Source organism: Capra hircus, chromosome 15 (assembly GCF_001704415.2).
Source record: "Capra hircus breed San Clemente chromosome 15, ASM170441v1, whole genome shotgun sequence".
Taxonomy (NCBI): domain Eukaryota; kingdom Metazoa; phylum Chordata; class Mammalia; order Artiodactyla; family Bovidae; genus Capra; species Capra hircus.
The window spans coordinates 64,634,368-64,653,087 of NC_030822.1; the positions used below are offsets into that span (position 1 = coordinate 64,634,368).

At 38.5% G+C, this 18,720-nt stretch overlaps 1 protein-coding gene across 2 annotated transcripts in view; it reads right to left on the reverse strand.

The window, feature by feature from the left end:
• Positions 1 to 18,720, reverse strand: part of CUL5 (cullin 5) — a 126,774-nt gene that overhangs the window by 18,889 nt on the left and 89,165 nt on the right. For both annotated transcript variants that reach the window (XM_018059842.1, XM_005689418.3), the window contains exons 11-13: positions 17,226 to 17,290; positions 2,610 to 2,742; positions 596 to 727 (exon numbers count right to left, since the gene is read on the reverse strand). In XM_018059842.1, coding sequence (XP_017915331.1) covers positions 596 to 727; positions 2,610 to 2,742; positions 17,226 to 17,290 — 330 coding nt within the window. The remainder of the gene's footprint in view (positions 1 to 595; positions 728 to 2,609; positions 2,743 to 17,225; positions 17,291 to 18,720) is intronic.

The window sequence follows — 18,720 nt, forward strand, 5'->3', positions numbered from 1 at the left end:
ACGCTAATATAACTCAAATTCCACTAAAATGAACTAAAAGGAACAGATTTAAAGCATTTTAATACGGGAATTTGACCATAATGAGTACCGATTAACATAAATAAGCCATCACCTTTTATGTACTGGCTCTTTTTCCTTTATAGGTGATTTACAAACTTCTCAATGGCTAAATACTTAGTACTAAACTTATCTTAAAACTGAAATGATTTGTCCTTTAGCTTATTTAATAAGGTCAGTTCAATGAGGGTGGAGATACAAAAGAGTGAAACAACAGAAGCAAAGGAAGAGCAAAGTTGCTCTTTATTAACAAAATTTTATTTTATTTTATATAATTGATGCTATATTCTTATAAAACGTTCCCTATTTCTTTTTTTTTTTGCAAATAAAAAGTTTAATTTCAGAAACTGAGTTCACCATTTATAAATACACTAAAAACATAGTCAATGCAAATTCAGATTAATAATAGTACAGTATTTTAACAAAACAACTCCCTATTTCTTCAATATGAAAATATCACCAAAATACATTACTTACAAATACATATGAACCATATGCTATCTTAAGAAAATCAAATAGTTTTAAAAATTTTACTTACTCTTAGCCACTCTACCATATTCTCTTCAATTTCACTATCAGCAGAGATGTCTAATATAAGACGTCGTGTCAAATGAGCTTTGTGATATCTCATAAAAACGTCTTTGTTTTGTACATATTTAAGTACCAAGAGCTGTATAGAAAACAAAGTTATTTTCAATATACATACACTCTTAGCCATTCCTCTCTCACTTGGACCTTTCTATATCCCTTGTTGTCAAAATTCAGAGATTTATATAAGCATATACAGATAGAGGCCTACTAAATTGCCCATCTCTGAAAAACAACCAGTCCTGATAGACTACTTTAATACTTCAAGAAGTTAGCAAACTTGAGACTATAACCAAATAACATTTTAGTTCCTAGAAACATCAATTTTTGAGATTTTATATAAAATGTGACAAAACTTTATATGAAAATCAGTGGTTCCCCCCTATATTTTTTTCTTCTATGTTTCTTCTTCATTTTATTCTGACACTAATCTGCCCTCTAACTACCACTCCACCCGACTTTTTGGCTGTGCTGTGCAGCTTCGGGGGGGGTCTTAGTTCCCTGACCAGAGATTGAACCTCAGCCCAGACAGTGAAAGTGGCAAGTCCTAACCACTGAACCACCAGGGTATTCCCTTTTTATTTTTTATTTATTTATTTATTTTTTAAACAATATTATATTAGTTTTGCCATACACTGACATGAACCTGCCATGGGTGTACATGTATTCCCCATCCTGAACCCCCCTCCCACCTTCCTCCCCATCCCATCCCTTTGGGTCATCCCAGTGCACCAGCCCCAAGCACCCTGTATCATGCACTGAACCTGGACTGGTGATCTGTTTCACATATGATAATATACATGTTTCATTGTTATTCTCTGAGATCATCCCACCCTCACCCTCTCCCACAGAGTCCAAAACACTGTTCTATAATTCTGTGTCTCTTTTGCTGTCTCGCATACAGGGTTATCATTACCATCTTTCTAAATTCCATATATATGCCTTAATATACTGCATTGGTGTTTTGCTTTCTGGTTTACTTCACTCTGCATAATAAGCTCTAGTTTCATCCACTTCATTAGACCTGATTCAAATGTATTCTTTTTAATGGCTGAGTAATACTCCATTGTGTATATGTACCACTGCTTTCTTATCCATTCATCTGCTGATGGACATCTAGGTTGCTTCCATGTCCTGGCTATTCTAAATAGTGCTGCGATGAACATTGGGGTACACGTGTCTCTTTTGATTCTGGTTTCCTTGGTGTGTATGCCCAGCAGTGGGATTGCTGGGTCATAAGGCAGTTCTATTTCTAGTTTCTTAAGGAATCTCCACACTGTTCTCCATAGTGGCTGTACTAATTTGCATTCCCACCAACAGTATAAGAGGGTTCCCTGTTCTCCACACCCTCTCCAGCATTTATTGCTTGTAGACTTTTGGACAGGAGCCATTCTGACTGGCATGAAATGGTAGGGTATTCCCTTTCTAACCCTTTTGGTCTATACTTTCTCTACATCTTCACTTACTAATTTTTTCCTCTTTGATGTCCTTGGCTTATATCATATTACGACAACAAGCAGAGATAAACAAATATGAAAGCAACTAACTTTTTATCTATACTTATTCATCCATAGTTATCTATTTTGGGCCCTCCCAAAATAGAAGTGAAAAACTCCCAGTCTCTCAACTGGGGGATCCAAACACCACCAGCTAGCTCTGTCTTTCCTTTTGCTGTCCTTTAACAGGAGTTAGAATTTAATTGACTTTTAAAAAAGAATCAAGAAAGGGGAAAAATTAAATGCTATTTCCTTTTCTGACAGCTATAGTGTAAAAATTTTCAGTAAAAAAACCAAAGATGTCTTTACTGGCAAAATTTTATAATGTTAGTTGCTTATAGGTATATACTTTAAAGAAAAACTGATGCTATCACAGAAAGCTTTATAATCAAAATAAAAAATTTATTTTTATTTATAATCATAAATTCAAACATAATTACAAATTTGAAGTTAGAAAAAATTACGTACCACTTCTTTAAGCTTTGCTTCAATCTCTTCAGAGGTTAGCTTTTTGCTTAATGGCGTTTTTCTTAGCAACATGTCACAGTAATTGGCAAGCAGCTCAGGGCATTTTGATTCAGGCTGAGTTTTTAATCCCACCCTAAACAACAAATTAAAAGCAGGTGATTAAAAATGATTCAATCTGCAAAAATTTTTTCTAAAGCCAATTTTTCACAGATTTGTTATGTTCTATAAATCCAGTGGGACTAGGGTAAGGAAGTCTACACTGAGGTTGCATAGCTCAAGAAGGCAGTCACTCTTGGGCTCCTGTAAGTACACTTACAGAACACTGAGAGAGACCTCCTTGAATTTTGTGAGCTACATGCTTCCTAGTCTCATTCTAGAGGCAGCTTTGCCGATAATCTTTAAAAGATTTTATTCAGATGCTGCTAAAATAGTATTGAAAACTGTGTAAATCCTTGTATACTCACAGCAAAAGTCGCTCAGTCGTGTCCAACTTTTTATGACCCTATGGACTATACAGTCCATGGAATTCTTCAGGCCAGAATACTGGAGTGAGTAGCCTTTCCCTTCTCCAGGGAATCTTCCCAACCCAGGGATCAAACCCACGTCTCCAACATTGCAGGCAGATTCTTTACCAGCTGAGCCACAAGGGAACCCCAAGAAGACTGGAGTGGGTAACCTATCCCTTCTCCAGCAGATCTTCCTGAACCAGGAATAGAACCAGGGTCTCCTGCATTGCAGGTGGATTCTTTACCAACTGAGCTATCAGGGAAGCCTTGTATACTTCTAAGTTAACAATTAAAAAATTTTTTTAAAGCATTCAGTGTTCAACTTATCAGCAAGATGTCACACAATATCCTCTTCTGCTTTTTACTGACCTGACTCAGAACATCAATTAAAAATAGATTAAAATGTTACTTTACTCTTTGAAACATATAAAATGTAACCTAAATTTCACAGTGATATATCTATCATTATCCATTAAAAAAAAAACTATAAACAAACTTTCCTTAGACAATGAACTTATATCACTATTTCACTTTCCCAACAAAACTTTAAAACCAGTGTATTGTATTTTATGCTTGAAAGTCTTTTATTCTTTACCCTACTTCTCTAAGCTATATATGTAAATAAATTTAAACTCAACATTTAAAAATTGTGTATATATATATAAAATTTAACCATTATCAGAAATTATAAGTACACAACATAACAAAACAACATAATTGTGTATGTGTATAAAACATGCATGCACAAAATTTTTTTGTCTAATGAAGTAGATGTAACTTTTTTCCCCTTCCAATTATAAACTCAGGAATGATTAATTTCACTTCTACTTAAAAAAAAATTATTTATGGCTGTGCTGGGTCTTTGCTGCTGCACACAGGCTTTTTCTAATTGCAAGGAGTGGAGGCTACTATCTAGCTGCAGCATGAGGGCATCTCATTGTGGTGGCTTCTCTTGTTGTAGAGCATGGGCTCTAACGCATGTGGGCTCAGTAGTTGTTTTACATTGGCCTAGTTGCCCCATGGCATGTGGAGATCTTCCTGGACCAGGGATCGAACCTGTGCTCTCTGCATTGGCAGGCAGATTCTTAACCAATGGACCCCCTGGAAGTCCTGCTGCTGCTGCTGCTGCTGCTGCTGCTAAGTCGCTTCAGTCGTGTCCGACTCTGTGCAATCCCATGGATGGCAGCCCACCAGGCTCCGCCGTCCCTGGGATTCTACAGGCAAGAATACTGGAGTGGGTTACCATTTCCTTCTCCAACGCATGAAAGTGAAGTCGCTCAATAGTGTCCGACTCTTTGCAACCCCATGGACTACAGCCCATCAGGCTCCTCTGTCCATGGGATTTTCCAGGCAAGAGTACTGGAGTGGGGTGCCGTTGCCTTCTCTGGTGTTAGAGCCTAAGCTTGGCAAATTAGACGTTCACTAGAAAGGAGTAGCATCCAGGTGTCAAAAACCAACAGACAGGGACTTCCCTGCTGGTCCTGTGGTTAAGACTCTCAGCTCCCAATGCAGGGGGCCCAGGTTCGATCCTTGGTCAGAAAACTAGATCCCACATGCTGCAACTAAGACCTGGTGCAGCTAAATGAATTTTTTTTAAAAAAGCAAAAAACCAACAGACAAGGGGTATACGGATGAGAAGGAGTGGCCAGGCATGGAGTACGAGAGAACAAATAAGAAAGGAGGGTGTCCATGCAAAGGGAAGGCAAAAGGGGAAGTGTTAAGGCTCCAGTTGGATGAGGAAGGCATTCATGTATGGAGTGGCCCAGTTGGGGGAGTCAGAGCCTTAGCAGGCTGGGGCGTGTATCCACAAAGAAACAAGGCCAGGTTCTATAGTTTAAAATGCTTTTGTCCATCCCTACCCTAGTTTGCCAACTGAGGGGGACTAGACCAGTGAAGCAACAATACCAATGAATACACCCAGCACCAGATTTTGCTCTCTAAATACCAACATCCACTAAAATCAACAAGGACTTTGTCAGAGTTGTCAAAATGGCTAATCCTGTGGCCAGACAACATAAATTGCAAAATGAATCTGGAAACCTCATGTGCCAAAAAGAAAGGAAGAATTTACTGTTAAAAGGACTCAGAAACTAGTTGCCACTGTGAAACCTAGGATAATTTGAAAATGAAAATAAAAAATAAAAGTAAATTATGGGAGTTCCAGGAAAACATCTACTTCTGATTCACTGACTATGCTAAAGCCTTTGACTGTGTGGATCTCAAAAAACTGTGGAAAATTCTTTAAGAGATGAGAGTACCAGAGCACCTTACCCATTTTCTGAGAAACCTGTATAAGGGTCAGAAGTTAACAGTTAGAACCAGACATGGAAGAACTGACTAGTTCAAAACTGGGACAGGAGTACAGCAAGGCTGTATATTGTCACCCTACTTATTCAACTTCTATGCAGAGTACATCATGCAAAATGTCAGGCTGGATGAATCACAAGCTGGAATTAAGACTCCTGGGAGAAATATCAACAACCTCACATATGCAGATGATACCACTCTAAAAACAGAAAGAGAAGAGGAATTAAAGAGTCTCTTGTTGAGGGTGAAAGAGGAGAGTTAAAATGCTGGCCTGAAACTCAACATGAATAAAATTAAAATCATGGCATCTGGTCCCACCACTTCATGGCAAATAGATAGAGAAAAAGTGGAAGCAGTGACAGATTTTGTTTTCTTGGGTCCCAAAATCACTGAGGACACTGACTCTAGCCATGAATTAAAAGACACTTGCTGCCTGAGAGTTAAAGCTATGACCAATCTAAACAGCATATTAAAAAGCAGAGACATTACTGCTGACAAAGGTCGGTATGGTCAAGACTATGGTTTTTCCAGTAGTCATGTACAGATGTGAGAGCTGGACCACAAAAAAGAAGGCTGATCATTGACGAATTGACGCTTTTGAATTATGGTGTGGAGAAGACTCTTGAGAGTCCTTTGGACTGCAAGAAGACCAAACCAGTCAATCCTAAAGAAAATCAAACCTGAATAATCCATCGGAGGGATTGAGGCTGAAGCTGAAGCCCCAATACTTTGGCCACCTGAGGTGAAGAGCCGACTCACTAGAAAAGACCTTGATGCTGGGAATGATTGAAGGCAAAAGGAGAAGAGGGTGGCAGAGAATGAAATAGTTAGACTGCATCACCAACTCAATGGACATAAATTTGAGCAAATTCTGGCAGACAGTGGAGGACAGAGGAACCTGGCATCCTTCAGTCCACGGAGTTGTAGAAGGTTGACAGGACTTAGCAACTGAACAATAACAACAACAAAATGAGAGTTCCTTGGTGGCCTAGTGGTTAGGATTCAGGGTTTTAACTGCCATGGCCTGGGAACTGAGATCCTGTAAGCCGTGTGGCACAGCACCCTGCCTCAAAAAGAAGAGAACCCACTGAATAAATATAGTAATAGTAAACTGAATCCATACTGAGATGACAAATCCATGTACAAACAAAATTTCACAAGCAATGATGGGATCTAAAGGAAATCAGTTCTGAATATTCACTGGAAGTACTGATGCTGAAGCTGAAGCTCAAACACTTTGGCCATCTGACGTGATGAACTGACTCATTTGAAAAGACCCTGAAGCTGGGAAAGATTGAAGGCAGGAGGAGAAGGGGATGACAGAGGATGAGATATTTGGATGGCATCACCAACTCAATGGACATAAGTCTGAGCAAGCTCCGGGAGTTGGTGATGGATAGGAAGCCTGGCGTGCTGCAATCCATGGGGTCACAAACAGTCGGACAAAACTGAGTGACTGAACGGAACTGAACTGAACTGATGGAATCTTTACACAGTTGTAAAGTACTTGTCAACAAATACCTAATTACAAAAAGAAAAGGAAATAACTGAGTGGAGAAGTGTGGCAGCCACCAACTTAATCAGGTGACCAAACTGAATAAAACTGATACTGCAATAAATCAAAATCATGCACCGTCGTTTAGATAAGATGCAGTAAGGGAATTCCTGGTGGTCCAGTGGTTAGGGCTCCACTCTTTCACTGACAAGGGTCAATTCCTGGTTGAGGAACTAGGATTCCATAAGCCATGTGGCATGGCTAAAACAAAATCAAAAAATGCAGTAAGAATAATAGACTTTCACTTCTGCCAAAGATGCAAACCTGAATCTAAAAAAACAACAACAACAACAAAAAAACAACCCATCAGATTAACTCAAACTAACGAACATCTCACAAAAAATCTGGACTGTAATCTTCAAAAATGTCAAGGTAACAAGAGTCAAAGGAGAGATGGTTCCAGACCAAAGGAAAAGGTCAGTTCAGTTCAGTTCAGTCGCTCAGTCATGTCCAACTCTTTGCGACCCCATGAATTGCAGAATGCCAGGGTTCCCTGTCCATCACCAACTCCCGGAGTTCACTCAAACTCACGTCCATCGAAATACAACAACTAAATGTGAAACACAATTGTGTACTGGATCCTTCTGCTACAAAGAATACAATATGGTCGCTAAGCTTAGTGATCTGAGTAGATGGTTATTATGCATCAAAGTCAATTTTAATTATTTTGATAGCTGTATTGGGATTATATTTGTAGAAAATATACACAACTGTACTTGGAATAATGAACAACTTACTCTCAAATAGTTCTAGAAAAAAAGTTTCAATATATTTTCAAAGAGAAAAAGATAATGAAACTTCCAACTTTGTATATATTATTCTGACAACTGAGAAAAAATATGCCTTAAAAAGCACAACCAAAACTGAGATTAAATTTAAAAATTTGAAGAGCCCTGTATCTATTAAAGAAATTGAACTTGTAGTCAGTATCTGCCCACAGAGAAAACTATCAGCCCAAATGGTTTTACCAATGAATTCTACCAAACATTTAAGGAAGAAGTAATAACAATTAACCTATTTCTTTTAAAATCATACAAAAGGAAAGAATAACTCTCGACCCTTTTTATGAGGCCAACATAATCCTAAAATCAGAAAACAATAAAGATATCAAAAAAATGAAAATTATTCAAGACACAAAGGCCAGAAAGAGGTAAATCATTCCCCAAAATAAACAAAAACATTTAACAGAACATAAGCAAATTAAATCCAGGAATATACAAAAAGAATTAATACAACATTACCAAGTAGAATTTATGCCAAGAATTCAACCTTGGTTAAATGTTTCCTTAAAAAAATTCCATGTTTCCTGAGGAAGAAAAGTGGAGCTGAAGGAATCAGGCTTCCTGCTAACTTTGGACCATACTACAAAGTCCAGTCATCAAACAATACTGTACTGGCATGATATTGATATTAAAAAAAACATACACACACCGAAATATGTATCAATGGAACAGGGTAGAAAGCCTAGAAATATATCCATGCATCTATGGTTGATTAATCTATGACACAGGAGGCAAGAATATACAATGGAGAAAAGACAGTCTCTTCAATAGATGATGCCAGAAAAACTGGATAGCTACATGCGAAAGAATGAAATTAGAACACTTCCTAACATTATACACAAAAATAAACTCAAATGGATTAAAGACCTAAATGTAAGACTACCCACTATTAAACTCGTAAACACAGGCAGAACCACATAAACTGCAGTTAAGGTCTTTCTGGATCTACCTCATAGAATTGTGGGGGAAAAAAAAAGGAACCTAATTAAACTTAAAAGCTTTTGCATAGCAAAGGAAACGACAACCTACAAAATGGGAGAAAATATTTGCAAATGAAGTGACTGACAAAGGACTAATCTCCAAAATATACAAATAGCTCATGCAGCTCAATATCAAAACAACAAACAACCTAATCAAATGATGGGCATGCATGTGTACTAAGTTGCTTCAGTCGTGTCCGACTCTTTGTGACCCTATGGACTATAGCCCACCAGGCTCTTCTGTCCATGGGATTCTCCAGGCAAGAATACTGGAGTGGGTTGCCATGCCCTCTCCATGGGATCTTCCCAGTTCAGGGAATAAACCCACGTTTCTTATGTTTCCTGTATTGGCAGGCGGGTTCTTCACCTCTAGCACCACCTGGGAAGCCAAAGAGTGAAGTGAACTGAAGTGAAATGAAAGTCATTTATTCATGTCCAACTCTTTGTGACCCTATGGACTGACTGTAGCCCACCAGGCTCTTCTGTCCATGGGATTTCATAGGCAAGAATATTGGAGTGGGCAGCCATTCCCTTTTCCAAAGGATCCTCCTGATCCAGGTATCGAACTTGCATCTCCTGCACTTCAGGCAGGTTCTTTACTGTCTGAGCCACCAAGGAAGCCCAAACAATGGGCAGAAGATCTAAACAGACACTTCTCGAAAAACAACAGATGGCCAAAAAGCACATGAAAAGATGCTTAATATGGCCAATTATTAGAGAAATGCAAATCGAAATACAATGAGGTATCACACCACCAGTCAGAAGGGTTAGCATCAAAAAGTCTACAAATAGGGTTTCTCTGGTGGCTCAGTGGTAAAGACTCTGTCTGTCACTGCAGGAGACATGGATTCAACCCCTGATCTGGGAAGATCCCACATCCCATGGAGCAACTAAGCCCATGGGCCACAACTTTTGAGCCTGTGCCCTAGAGCCTGGAAGCCGCAACTACTGAACCCACAAGCTGCCCTAGAGTCCATGCTCTGCAACAAGAGAAGCCACCACAGTGAGAAGCTGGTGCACCGCCAACTAGAGAGCAGCCCCTGCTTGCTCCAACTAGAGGAAAGCCTGTGCAGCAACAAAGATCCAGCACAGCAAATAAATAAATAAAATTGATTTTTTTTTAATGTCTAAAAAGTCTATAAACAATAAATACTGGAGAGGGTATGGAGAACCCTCCTAAACTGTTGGTGAGAATGTAAGTTGGTACAACTGTTATGGACGGTCCTTAAAAAACTAAAAATAAAACTAGTATATGATCCAGTAATCCCACTCCTGGGCATATATCCAGAAAAAAACATAATTCAAAAAGATACTGTAAGAGACAGGAAGAATAAAAGAAAAGAGGGCCCCGTTAAGGGCCGCAAAAGAAATTTATAATTATTGATAAACTGGATGCTATAAGGCATAAGACTCTTGGAACAAGTCCAGAGGGAACAGTTCATAATCTTGAAAACAAGATATGATCCTGGGGTCAGAAAATGGATCCCAGACTGTTTCTCAAGTGGCATCTCAGAGTCACATGTTTACTGTATCTGGTGGAAAATCTATAGATAAGAATATTAGTCTTAGTTACTGATTTGTTATTGATTACTGTTTCCTAATTACTCAATGGTTAATGATCATTTTGTTCTTTGGCCCTGAAGGCCACATGAGTTATAGTTTAATTCCCTGCTTATTCTTTCATTCACGGTTGAAAGTATAATCAAGCTGGCTTGGATTCAGTTTCCGCACCTTCACCTTGGAGCGGTGTCGGTCCCCTGATCCTCGCTTTTCTCTAAATTCTTGTGTCTTGTTTCTCACTCTCTCGCTGTATCGTGCTTTCAGAAACCCTGCTTGTCGAGCTGGTCTTGACAGATATAGGCAACCCAACGTTCACTGCAGCATTATTTACAATAGCTAGGACATGAAAGGAGCCTAAGTAAATGCCCATTGACAGAGGAATGGACTGCAAAGAGATCCAACCCCGTCCACCCTAAAGGAAATCAGTCCTGAATACTCATTGGAAGGACTGATGTTGAAGCTGAAACTCCAATACTTTGGCCACCTGATGTGAAGAGCTGACTCATCTGAAAAGACCCCGATGCTGGGAAAGATTGAGGGCAGGAAGAGAAGGGGATGAGAGAGGATGAGGTGGTTGGATGGCATCACCGACTTGACAGACATGAGCTTAAGTAGGCTCTGGGAGTCGGTGAAGGACAGGGAGGTCTGGCGTGCTGGAGCCCATGGGGTCGCAAAGAGTCCGACATGACTGAGTGACTGAACTGACAGAAAAATGGATAAATAAGATGTGGTACATGTATTCAATGGAATATTACGTAACCATAAAAAGAACAAAATAATGCCATTTGCAGCAGCATGGATGGACCTAGAACCTATCATATAAGTGAAGCAAGTCAGAGAAAGACAAATATCATATGAATCCACTTACAAGTAAAATCTAAAAAAAAAAAAATGATACAAATGAACTTATTCACAAAGCAGAAACAGAATCATAGTTTGAAAACAAACATTGTTATGAATGGGGAAAAGTGGGTGGGGAAGGATAAGTCAAGAGTTTAGGAGTAACATATATACACTACTGGGCTTCCCTAGTGGCTCAGGTGTAAAGAATCCACCTGCCAATGCAGGAGACATAGGTTTGATTCGTGGTCTGGTAAGATCACACATGCCACAGAACAACTAAGCACATGCAAGACCACTAATCAGCATGTGCTCTAGAGCCAGAGAGCCACAACTACTGAGCCCACGTGCTGCACTACTGAGCCCACACGCTCTAGAGCCCATCCTCCCACAAGAGAAGCCACTGCAATGAGAAGCCCATGTATCACAACTAGAGAGTAGCTTGTGCTCACTGCAACTAGAGAAAAGCCCAGACAGCAACAAAGACCCAGCACAGCCAAAAATAACCAGACAAAATTATAGAACAAACATATACACACTACTCTATATAAAATGGGGCTTCCCAGGTAGTGACAGTGGTTAAGAACCCAGCAGCCAATGCAAGAGACATAAGAGATGTGGATTTGATCCCTGAGTCAGGAAGACTGTCTAGAGGAGGAAATGGCAACCCACTTGCCTGGAGTATCCCATGGATAGAGAAGCCTGGCAGGCTACAGTCCATAGGGTCGCAAAGAGTTGGTTATGACTTAGCACGCACACATGCATATAGAAAATAGATAATCAACAAAGACCTACTCTAAAGCACAAGGAACTCTACTCAATCTTCTGTAATAAGCGAAGTGGGAAAAAGTCTGAGAAAGAATGGATATACATATATATATCCATTCAGTTCAGTCGCTCAGTCGTGTCCAACTCTGCGACCCCATGAACTGCAGCATGCCAGGCCTCCCTGTCCATCACCAACTCCCAGAGTCCACCCAAACCCATGTCCATCGAGTCAGTGATGCCATCCAGCCATCTTATCCTCTGTCGTCCCCTTCTCCTCCTGCCTTCAATCTTTCATAGCATCAGGGTCTTTTCAGATGAGTCAGCTCTTCACATCAGGTGGCCAAAGTATTGGAGTTTCAGCTTCAGCATCGGTCCTTCCAATGAACACCCGAAACTGATCTCCTTTACAATGGACTGGTTGGCTCGCCCCTGGCAGTACAAGGGGCTCTCAAGAGTCTTCTCCAACACCACAGTTCAAAAGCATCAATTCTTCGGCACTCAGCTTTCTTTATAGTCCAACTCTCACATCCATACATAACTGCTGGACAAACCTGAGCCATGACTGGATGGACCTTTGTTGGCAAAGTAATGTCTCTGCTTTTTAGTATGCTGTGTAGGTTGGTCATAACTTTCCTTCTAAGGAGTAAGCATCTTTTAATTTCATGGCTGCAATTACCATCTGCAGTGATTTTGGAGCCCCAAAAAATAAAGTCAGCTACTGTGTCCCAATCTATTAGCCATGAAGTGATGGGACCAGATGCCATGATCTTAGATTTCTGAATGTTGAGTTTTAAGCCAGCTTTTGCACTTTCCTCTTTCACTTTCCTCAAGAGGCTCTTTAGGTCTTCTTCACTTTCTGCCATAAAGGTGGTGTCATCTGCATATCTGAGGTTATTGATATTTCTCCCAGCAATCTTGATTCCAGCTTGTGTTTCTTCCAGCCCAGCGTTTCTCATGATGTACTCTGCATAGAAGTTAAATAAGTAGGGTGACAATATACAGCCTTGATGTACTCCTTTTCCTATTTGGAACCAGTCTGTTGTTCCATGTCCAGTTCTAACTGTTGCTTTCTCAACCTGCATACAGGTTTCTCAAGAGGCAGGTCAGGTAGTCTGGTATTCCTCTCTCTTTCGGGATTTTCCAGTTTATTGTGATCCACACAGTCAAAAGCTTTGGTATAGTCCATAAAGCAGAAATAGATGTTTTTCTGGAACTCTCTTACTTTTTTGATGACCCAGTGGATGTTGGCAATTTGATCTCTGGTTCCTTTGCTGTTTCTAAAACCAGCTTGAACATCTGGAAGTTCACGGTTCACATATTTGCTGAAGCCTGGCCTGGAGAATTTTGAGCATTACTTTACTAGCATGTGAGATGAGTCTAATTGTGCGGTATATATATATGTATAAGTTAATCAGTTTGCTGTACATCTGAAACTAACATGTTGTAAATCAACTATATTCCAATATATATGAATTTTCAAAAAAAAAAAAAAAAGGCAGAATTGAGGTTTCTTTCTAGGAAGAAATTCTGTCCCAAGCGTAGAATCAACTCCTGCCCAAGAATTTCCAGCCTGCTAGCCTGCCCAACAAACTTCAGATTTGCCAACTCCCAGAACTACCAGATACAGAGTCTGCCCACAAGGCAGAAAACTGGAGTTCAATCCCTGGGTCGGGAAGATCCCCTGGAGAAGGAAATGGTGACCCACTCCAGTATTCTTGCCTGGAAAATCCCGTGGACGGAGTAGCCTGGTGGGCTACAGTCCATGGGGTCTCAAAGAGTTGGACACGACTGAGCAACTAATACTTTACTTTTACAATTACACAGTAATGAGGGGATTCCCTGGTGGTTCAAATGGTAAAGAATCCACCTACAATGTGGGAGAACTGGGTTTGATCCTTGGGTTGGGAAGATGCCTTGGAGGAGGACATGGCAACCCACTCCAGTATTTTTGCCTGGAGAATCCCCACTGACACAGGAGCCTGGTGAGCTGCAGTCCATGGCGTTGCAGAGTTGGTCACAACTGAGCAACTAAGCACAAGACAACACAACTACATAAGCCAATTCCTTTAAATAAATCTTTCTTTAACAATCCTCAGCAATCCAACACCCATCAGTGTATGTCACCACATCAAAAGAGTAAGGAAAGAGACTTCCCCAGCAGTCCAGTGGTTAAGATCTACCTTCCAATGCAGGGGACTCCGGTTCGACCCCTGGTTGGGGATCTAAGATCCCACATGCCTATGTGCTGCAACTACTGAGCCCACACACTACAATGAAAGATCTCGCATCCTGCCACTTAAGACCTGACACAGCCAAATAAATAAAAATACTTAAAAGAAAAAATAATAAGGAAGAAAAACCTTATGGTCATTTGACACAGAAAAGGCATATAGTAAATCAACACCCATTCATCATCAAAACTTTCCAGCAAATTATGAATAAAAAGCATCCCTATGAAAAATCCTTCTAACTTTGTACTTAGAGACAAAATATTAAGGCTTTTCCTCAAAGCTGGCCGAAAAAGGTAAGGACGCCCACTCTCACTATTTCTATTCAACACTGTACTTATGATCCTATCCAGTGGGTCAAACCATAAAAAGAAATAACTCTTTTATTCAGAGATTACATGATTTTTTACATAGAAAATTTTAGGAAATCTATAAAAGAACTATTAGAACTAGTAACTTTAACAAGGTAACAATATAAGACCAATTTATAAAAAACAACCATATTTCTATATACCAGCAAAATACTAGAGTATCAAAAGCACTCAAGAAAAAAAAAGAACAAAGTTACACCAGCTGACAGACTTTTCGCAGAACTTTATTAATCATAACTATTTGAAATGGCCTAAGGATATTCATTTAATTCACTGGAATACAATAGAAAGTCTAGAAAAACATACATATTTTTAAGTCACTTGATTCTTCATAAGAGGCACCAAAACAATGCAGTGGGGAATGGAAAGTATTTCCAATAAGTGGTGATGAAACCACTGGCCACCATACAGAAAAGAAAAAATGAAATTTAACCCCTAATTTACACTATATACAAGTATCAATTTAAGGTGGCTCTTAGACTTAAATGTGAAAGCTACAAATTACAAAGCTTCCAAAAGAAAACAGATTATCTTCTTGTCCTAGTGGTAGATGTAGACAGAGGTTTCCTAAATAAAACAGCAGAATCCACAAAAGAAAACACACATATAACAAAGGACCGATATACAGAATATATAAGAACTCATAGCTCACTAATAAACAGGCAAAAAATCTGAACACTTTATAAAGAAAAATGTAAGAATACCCAAAAAATACATGAAAAACTGTTCAATATCAATAGTCATGAGGGAAATGGGAATCAAAAATATACTTAGGGGACTTCCCTGGTGGTCCAGTTATTAAGAATCTGCCTTGCGATGCAGGGGACCTGGGTTTGATCCTTGGTCAGGGAACGAAGGTCCCACAAGCCTCGGAGCACCTAAGCCCACGGCCGCAACTACTGAAGGCTGTGCACGCTGCAGCCCACACACAACTGGAGTCTGTGTGCTGCAACACAAGGTTCCGCAGGCCTCAACTAAGACCCAACACAGTTAATAAAACAAAGCAAAACTATACTGAGATAACGGAACATACATCCAGTCATTCTGGATGTATGAGAATACCATTTAATCCTCATTCTCAAAAAATATAAGAATACCAAAAAATACATGAAAAACTGGTGGGAAATACATGAAAAAATCATATGCTAGTGGGAGTGTGAAATAGTACAACCACTGTGACATACAAAAACATGGATAAATCTTAAAAACACTATGCTGAGTTGAAAAAAAGTTTTACACAAATAATATACTATTTTATGAATTCAATTTCTATGTAGGCCTAGATTAGGCAAACCTAACCTATGTTGAAATAATCAGAACAATAGTTGCCTTCTGGAAGAAGGTGGGGATAGGGGTGGGACTGATTGGGAATGGACATGAAGTAACTCTCAAGGATGATGAAAATAATGTTTATGTTAATAGGGATGTAGGCATTTGTCAGATCTCACAAAATTAAAAATATAAGATTTATGGATATGACTGTAGGTCAATTTTATCTCAAAACAAACATAATATTCAATTAATGACTGCATGATAAAATGTTTAGGGAGTAATGGTTACTGATGTTTGCAACTTCTTTTGAAATGCACTTAAAAAGTTAACTGATGGATATACAGGGAGATACATTATTTAATAAAGCAACAGAGGAGACTTTACTCTTAAGTCTGAATATTTTCATTGAAAAAAGGTGGAAACGGGAGCATAAGGAAGACCTTTATGTATTTATATGAAGAAATCTCCAAGATGCAGGGTTATATGTTTCATATTTATAAAGAGAACACAACAAATGCCCTTCTAAACAATGCCAGTTACTATAAAAGTGTATGACCCAGGTGTCTTCCACTGTACTAGTACTTATATAACTTATATGGTACAAAAAAGACAAAATGAAAATGATTTAAACAAAACAAAAAACAAAGCCCTATTTTCAAGTATTTTAAAGTTATGTATAATTTATTTAAAATTACAAAAGATCATTTTTCCAATTAACTTTTAGTGCTACTTAGTACTACTCTAAAGATACTATAACTAGCTCAGATTAATTCATAGATCATTAATTTTCATTTTCAGATTTTTTATAACAGTAGTTAGCATGAATAAATCCATTTTACTTGAGATGAGAACTCACCAACAATGAGTTTAAAAAAATAGTAACATTTACATTAAAATTTATATCCCTTTGGAAAAAAATTTATTTATTTATTTGGATGTGCCAGGTCTTAGTTGCAGCATGCAGAGTCTTTAGTTGCAGCATGCGAACTCTCAGTTTCAGCATGTGGGATCTAGCTCCCTAACCAGGGGATCAAACCTGAGTCTCCTGCATTGGAAGTGTGGAGGCTTAGCCACTGGACTAGTTCCAATTTCTCTTTTTTTAATCATCATGGTGAAGAGAGTTCTACTCTATGCTTTTGTAGGTTATAAAGTAACTGGTGAATAATGAGGAAGAAAAAACAAGCAAAGAATCTGAAAGAACAAAAGTGTTTTTTTTTAACTTAAAAAAATAAGGTCAACATTCTTTGGTCACAAGAGGAGATAATATAAAATTTAAAATAAAGACAGAATTTTTAATAATCAAAGGCAGCAAAATCATAACAGTTAAAAAAACAAAAAATAAAGCTCATGGGGTTAGGGAAATAGGGCACTTTGCATATGCATATCCAATAACATATAACACACTCCGTAAAATGCAAGAATTATAAACATGATTTAAAACACTTACCCCTTCTGCTTCAAAGGTAATTCAAGTTTAAATATGGTAGCATCATTAACAACTGCTTTATATGCCTGCAAATAATATAAAATAAGATATGAACATTATTTTTAATACTTAAAATACAGTTAAAAGAATTATTGTAATTCTAAAAAATACAAATTAGCTTTTTTTTAATGATGTATCTGGCCTGGTAGAATTTTTCAAGTTAATGATTTCAACATGGTCTTGTCATGTTATGATTATCATTATTCTCAAGTGAGGTCTTAATGCGGCCTGATAACCATAACATTTTCTCTTGTCCACACAGTTTCCTAGAAAATATTTTCCTATCACCTTTTTCTTCAAATATCCAGTATTTCCTCCCTTATGCATATTCTCAGCTGATGATATGACCTCCTATTTCATTGAGAAAACCAAAGTAATCAGAATTTCCTTTTTCCAGCATCATCAATTTTCCCTTTCTCCATTATTTTTATAGCCTCAGTATGCATATATATTATTTTAAATCTTAAAGATTCTCTCTTGGCTTTGTCCACCTTCAGCTACTGCCCCATATTTCTCTGTCTCTCATTAAGCTGAACTTCTAGAAGAATTATCTAACTCACTGTCATTAATTTCACTACTACCATTCTTATTTGAAACTGTTTTAATCAGGCTTTCAACACTTCTACTCCAATCATTCTTGTCAAAGTCATTCACAACCTCCATGTAGACCACAGTCAATTAGATCTTTATTTTACCTGACCAGTCAGCAGGATTTGAAAACAGTAAACCATTACCTCCTCCTGCAAAGAGTGTTTCCCACTTGTTTTCTAGCATAGCATTCTCCTCTCTCCTCAGGAAAGATGGCTCCTATTTTTCCAATAACTAACTTTAGAATGCCCCAGGTCAATCCTTGGGTTTCTTTCTTTGCTACCCTCACTCTTAATTTGAAGACTATATATAGCCAGTGTCAGAGCTTTAAAAACCATCTATATGCTGAAGGTCCTAAATTTATTTTTGCAGGCCCACCCCCTCCATTAAGCTCCAGATCTGATGTTGCCATATGGATGTTTAATAAACATTTCAAAGTTAACTTTGTCCAGAACAGAGTTTCTAGTCTTTAACCATCTCCCCGAAACCTGCTTCTTCCAAAGTCTTCATCTTCCCTCACCTCAGCAAGCATATACTTTTAACTGATCAGAAACTCTGAGCGTCATCCTTGACTGATCTCTTTTGCTTACATTCCACATCTGATTCCAGTATCAAGTCCTGTATATACTATTTTCACAACACATTAAAAATCCAACAACTTTTGACTACCTCCACCTACTATCCTTTTGGGCCGCGTTTCCATCATTACTTAACTGAATTACTTAAATTGGTTCTTAACCCATATTCTTGCTTCGTCCTTCAGCCTCTTCTTTTTGTAGCAAGACAGGTGATTCTGATAAAATGTTAAGTCAGATCCTGTCATTTAGTTTAAGATCTTTCTATGAGTTTCTACACTACTCAGAACAGA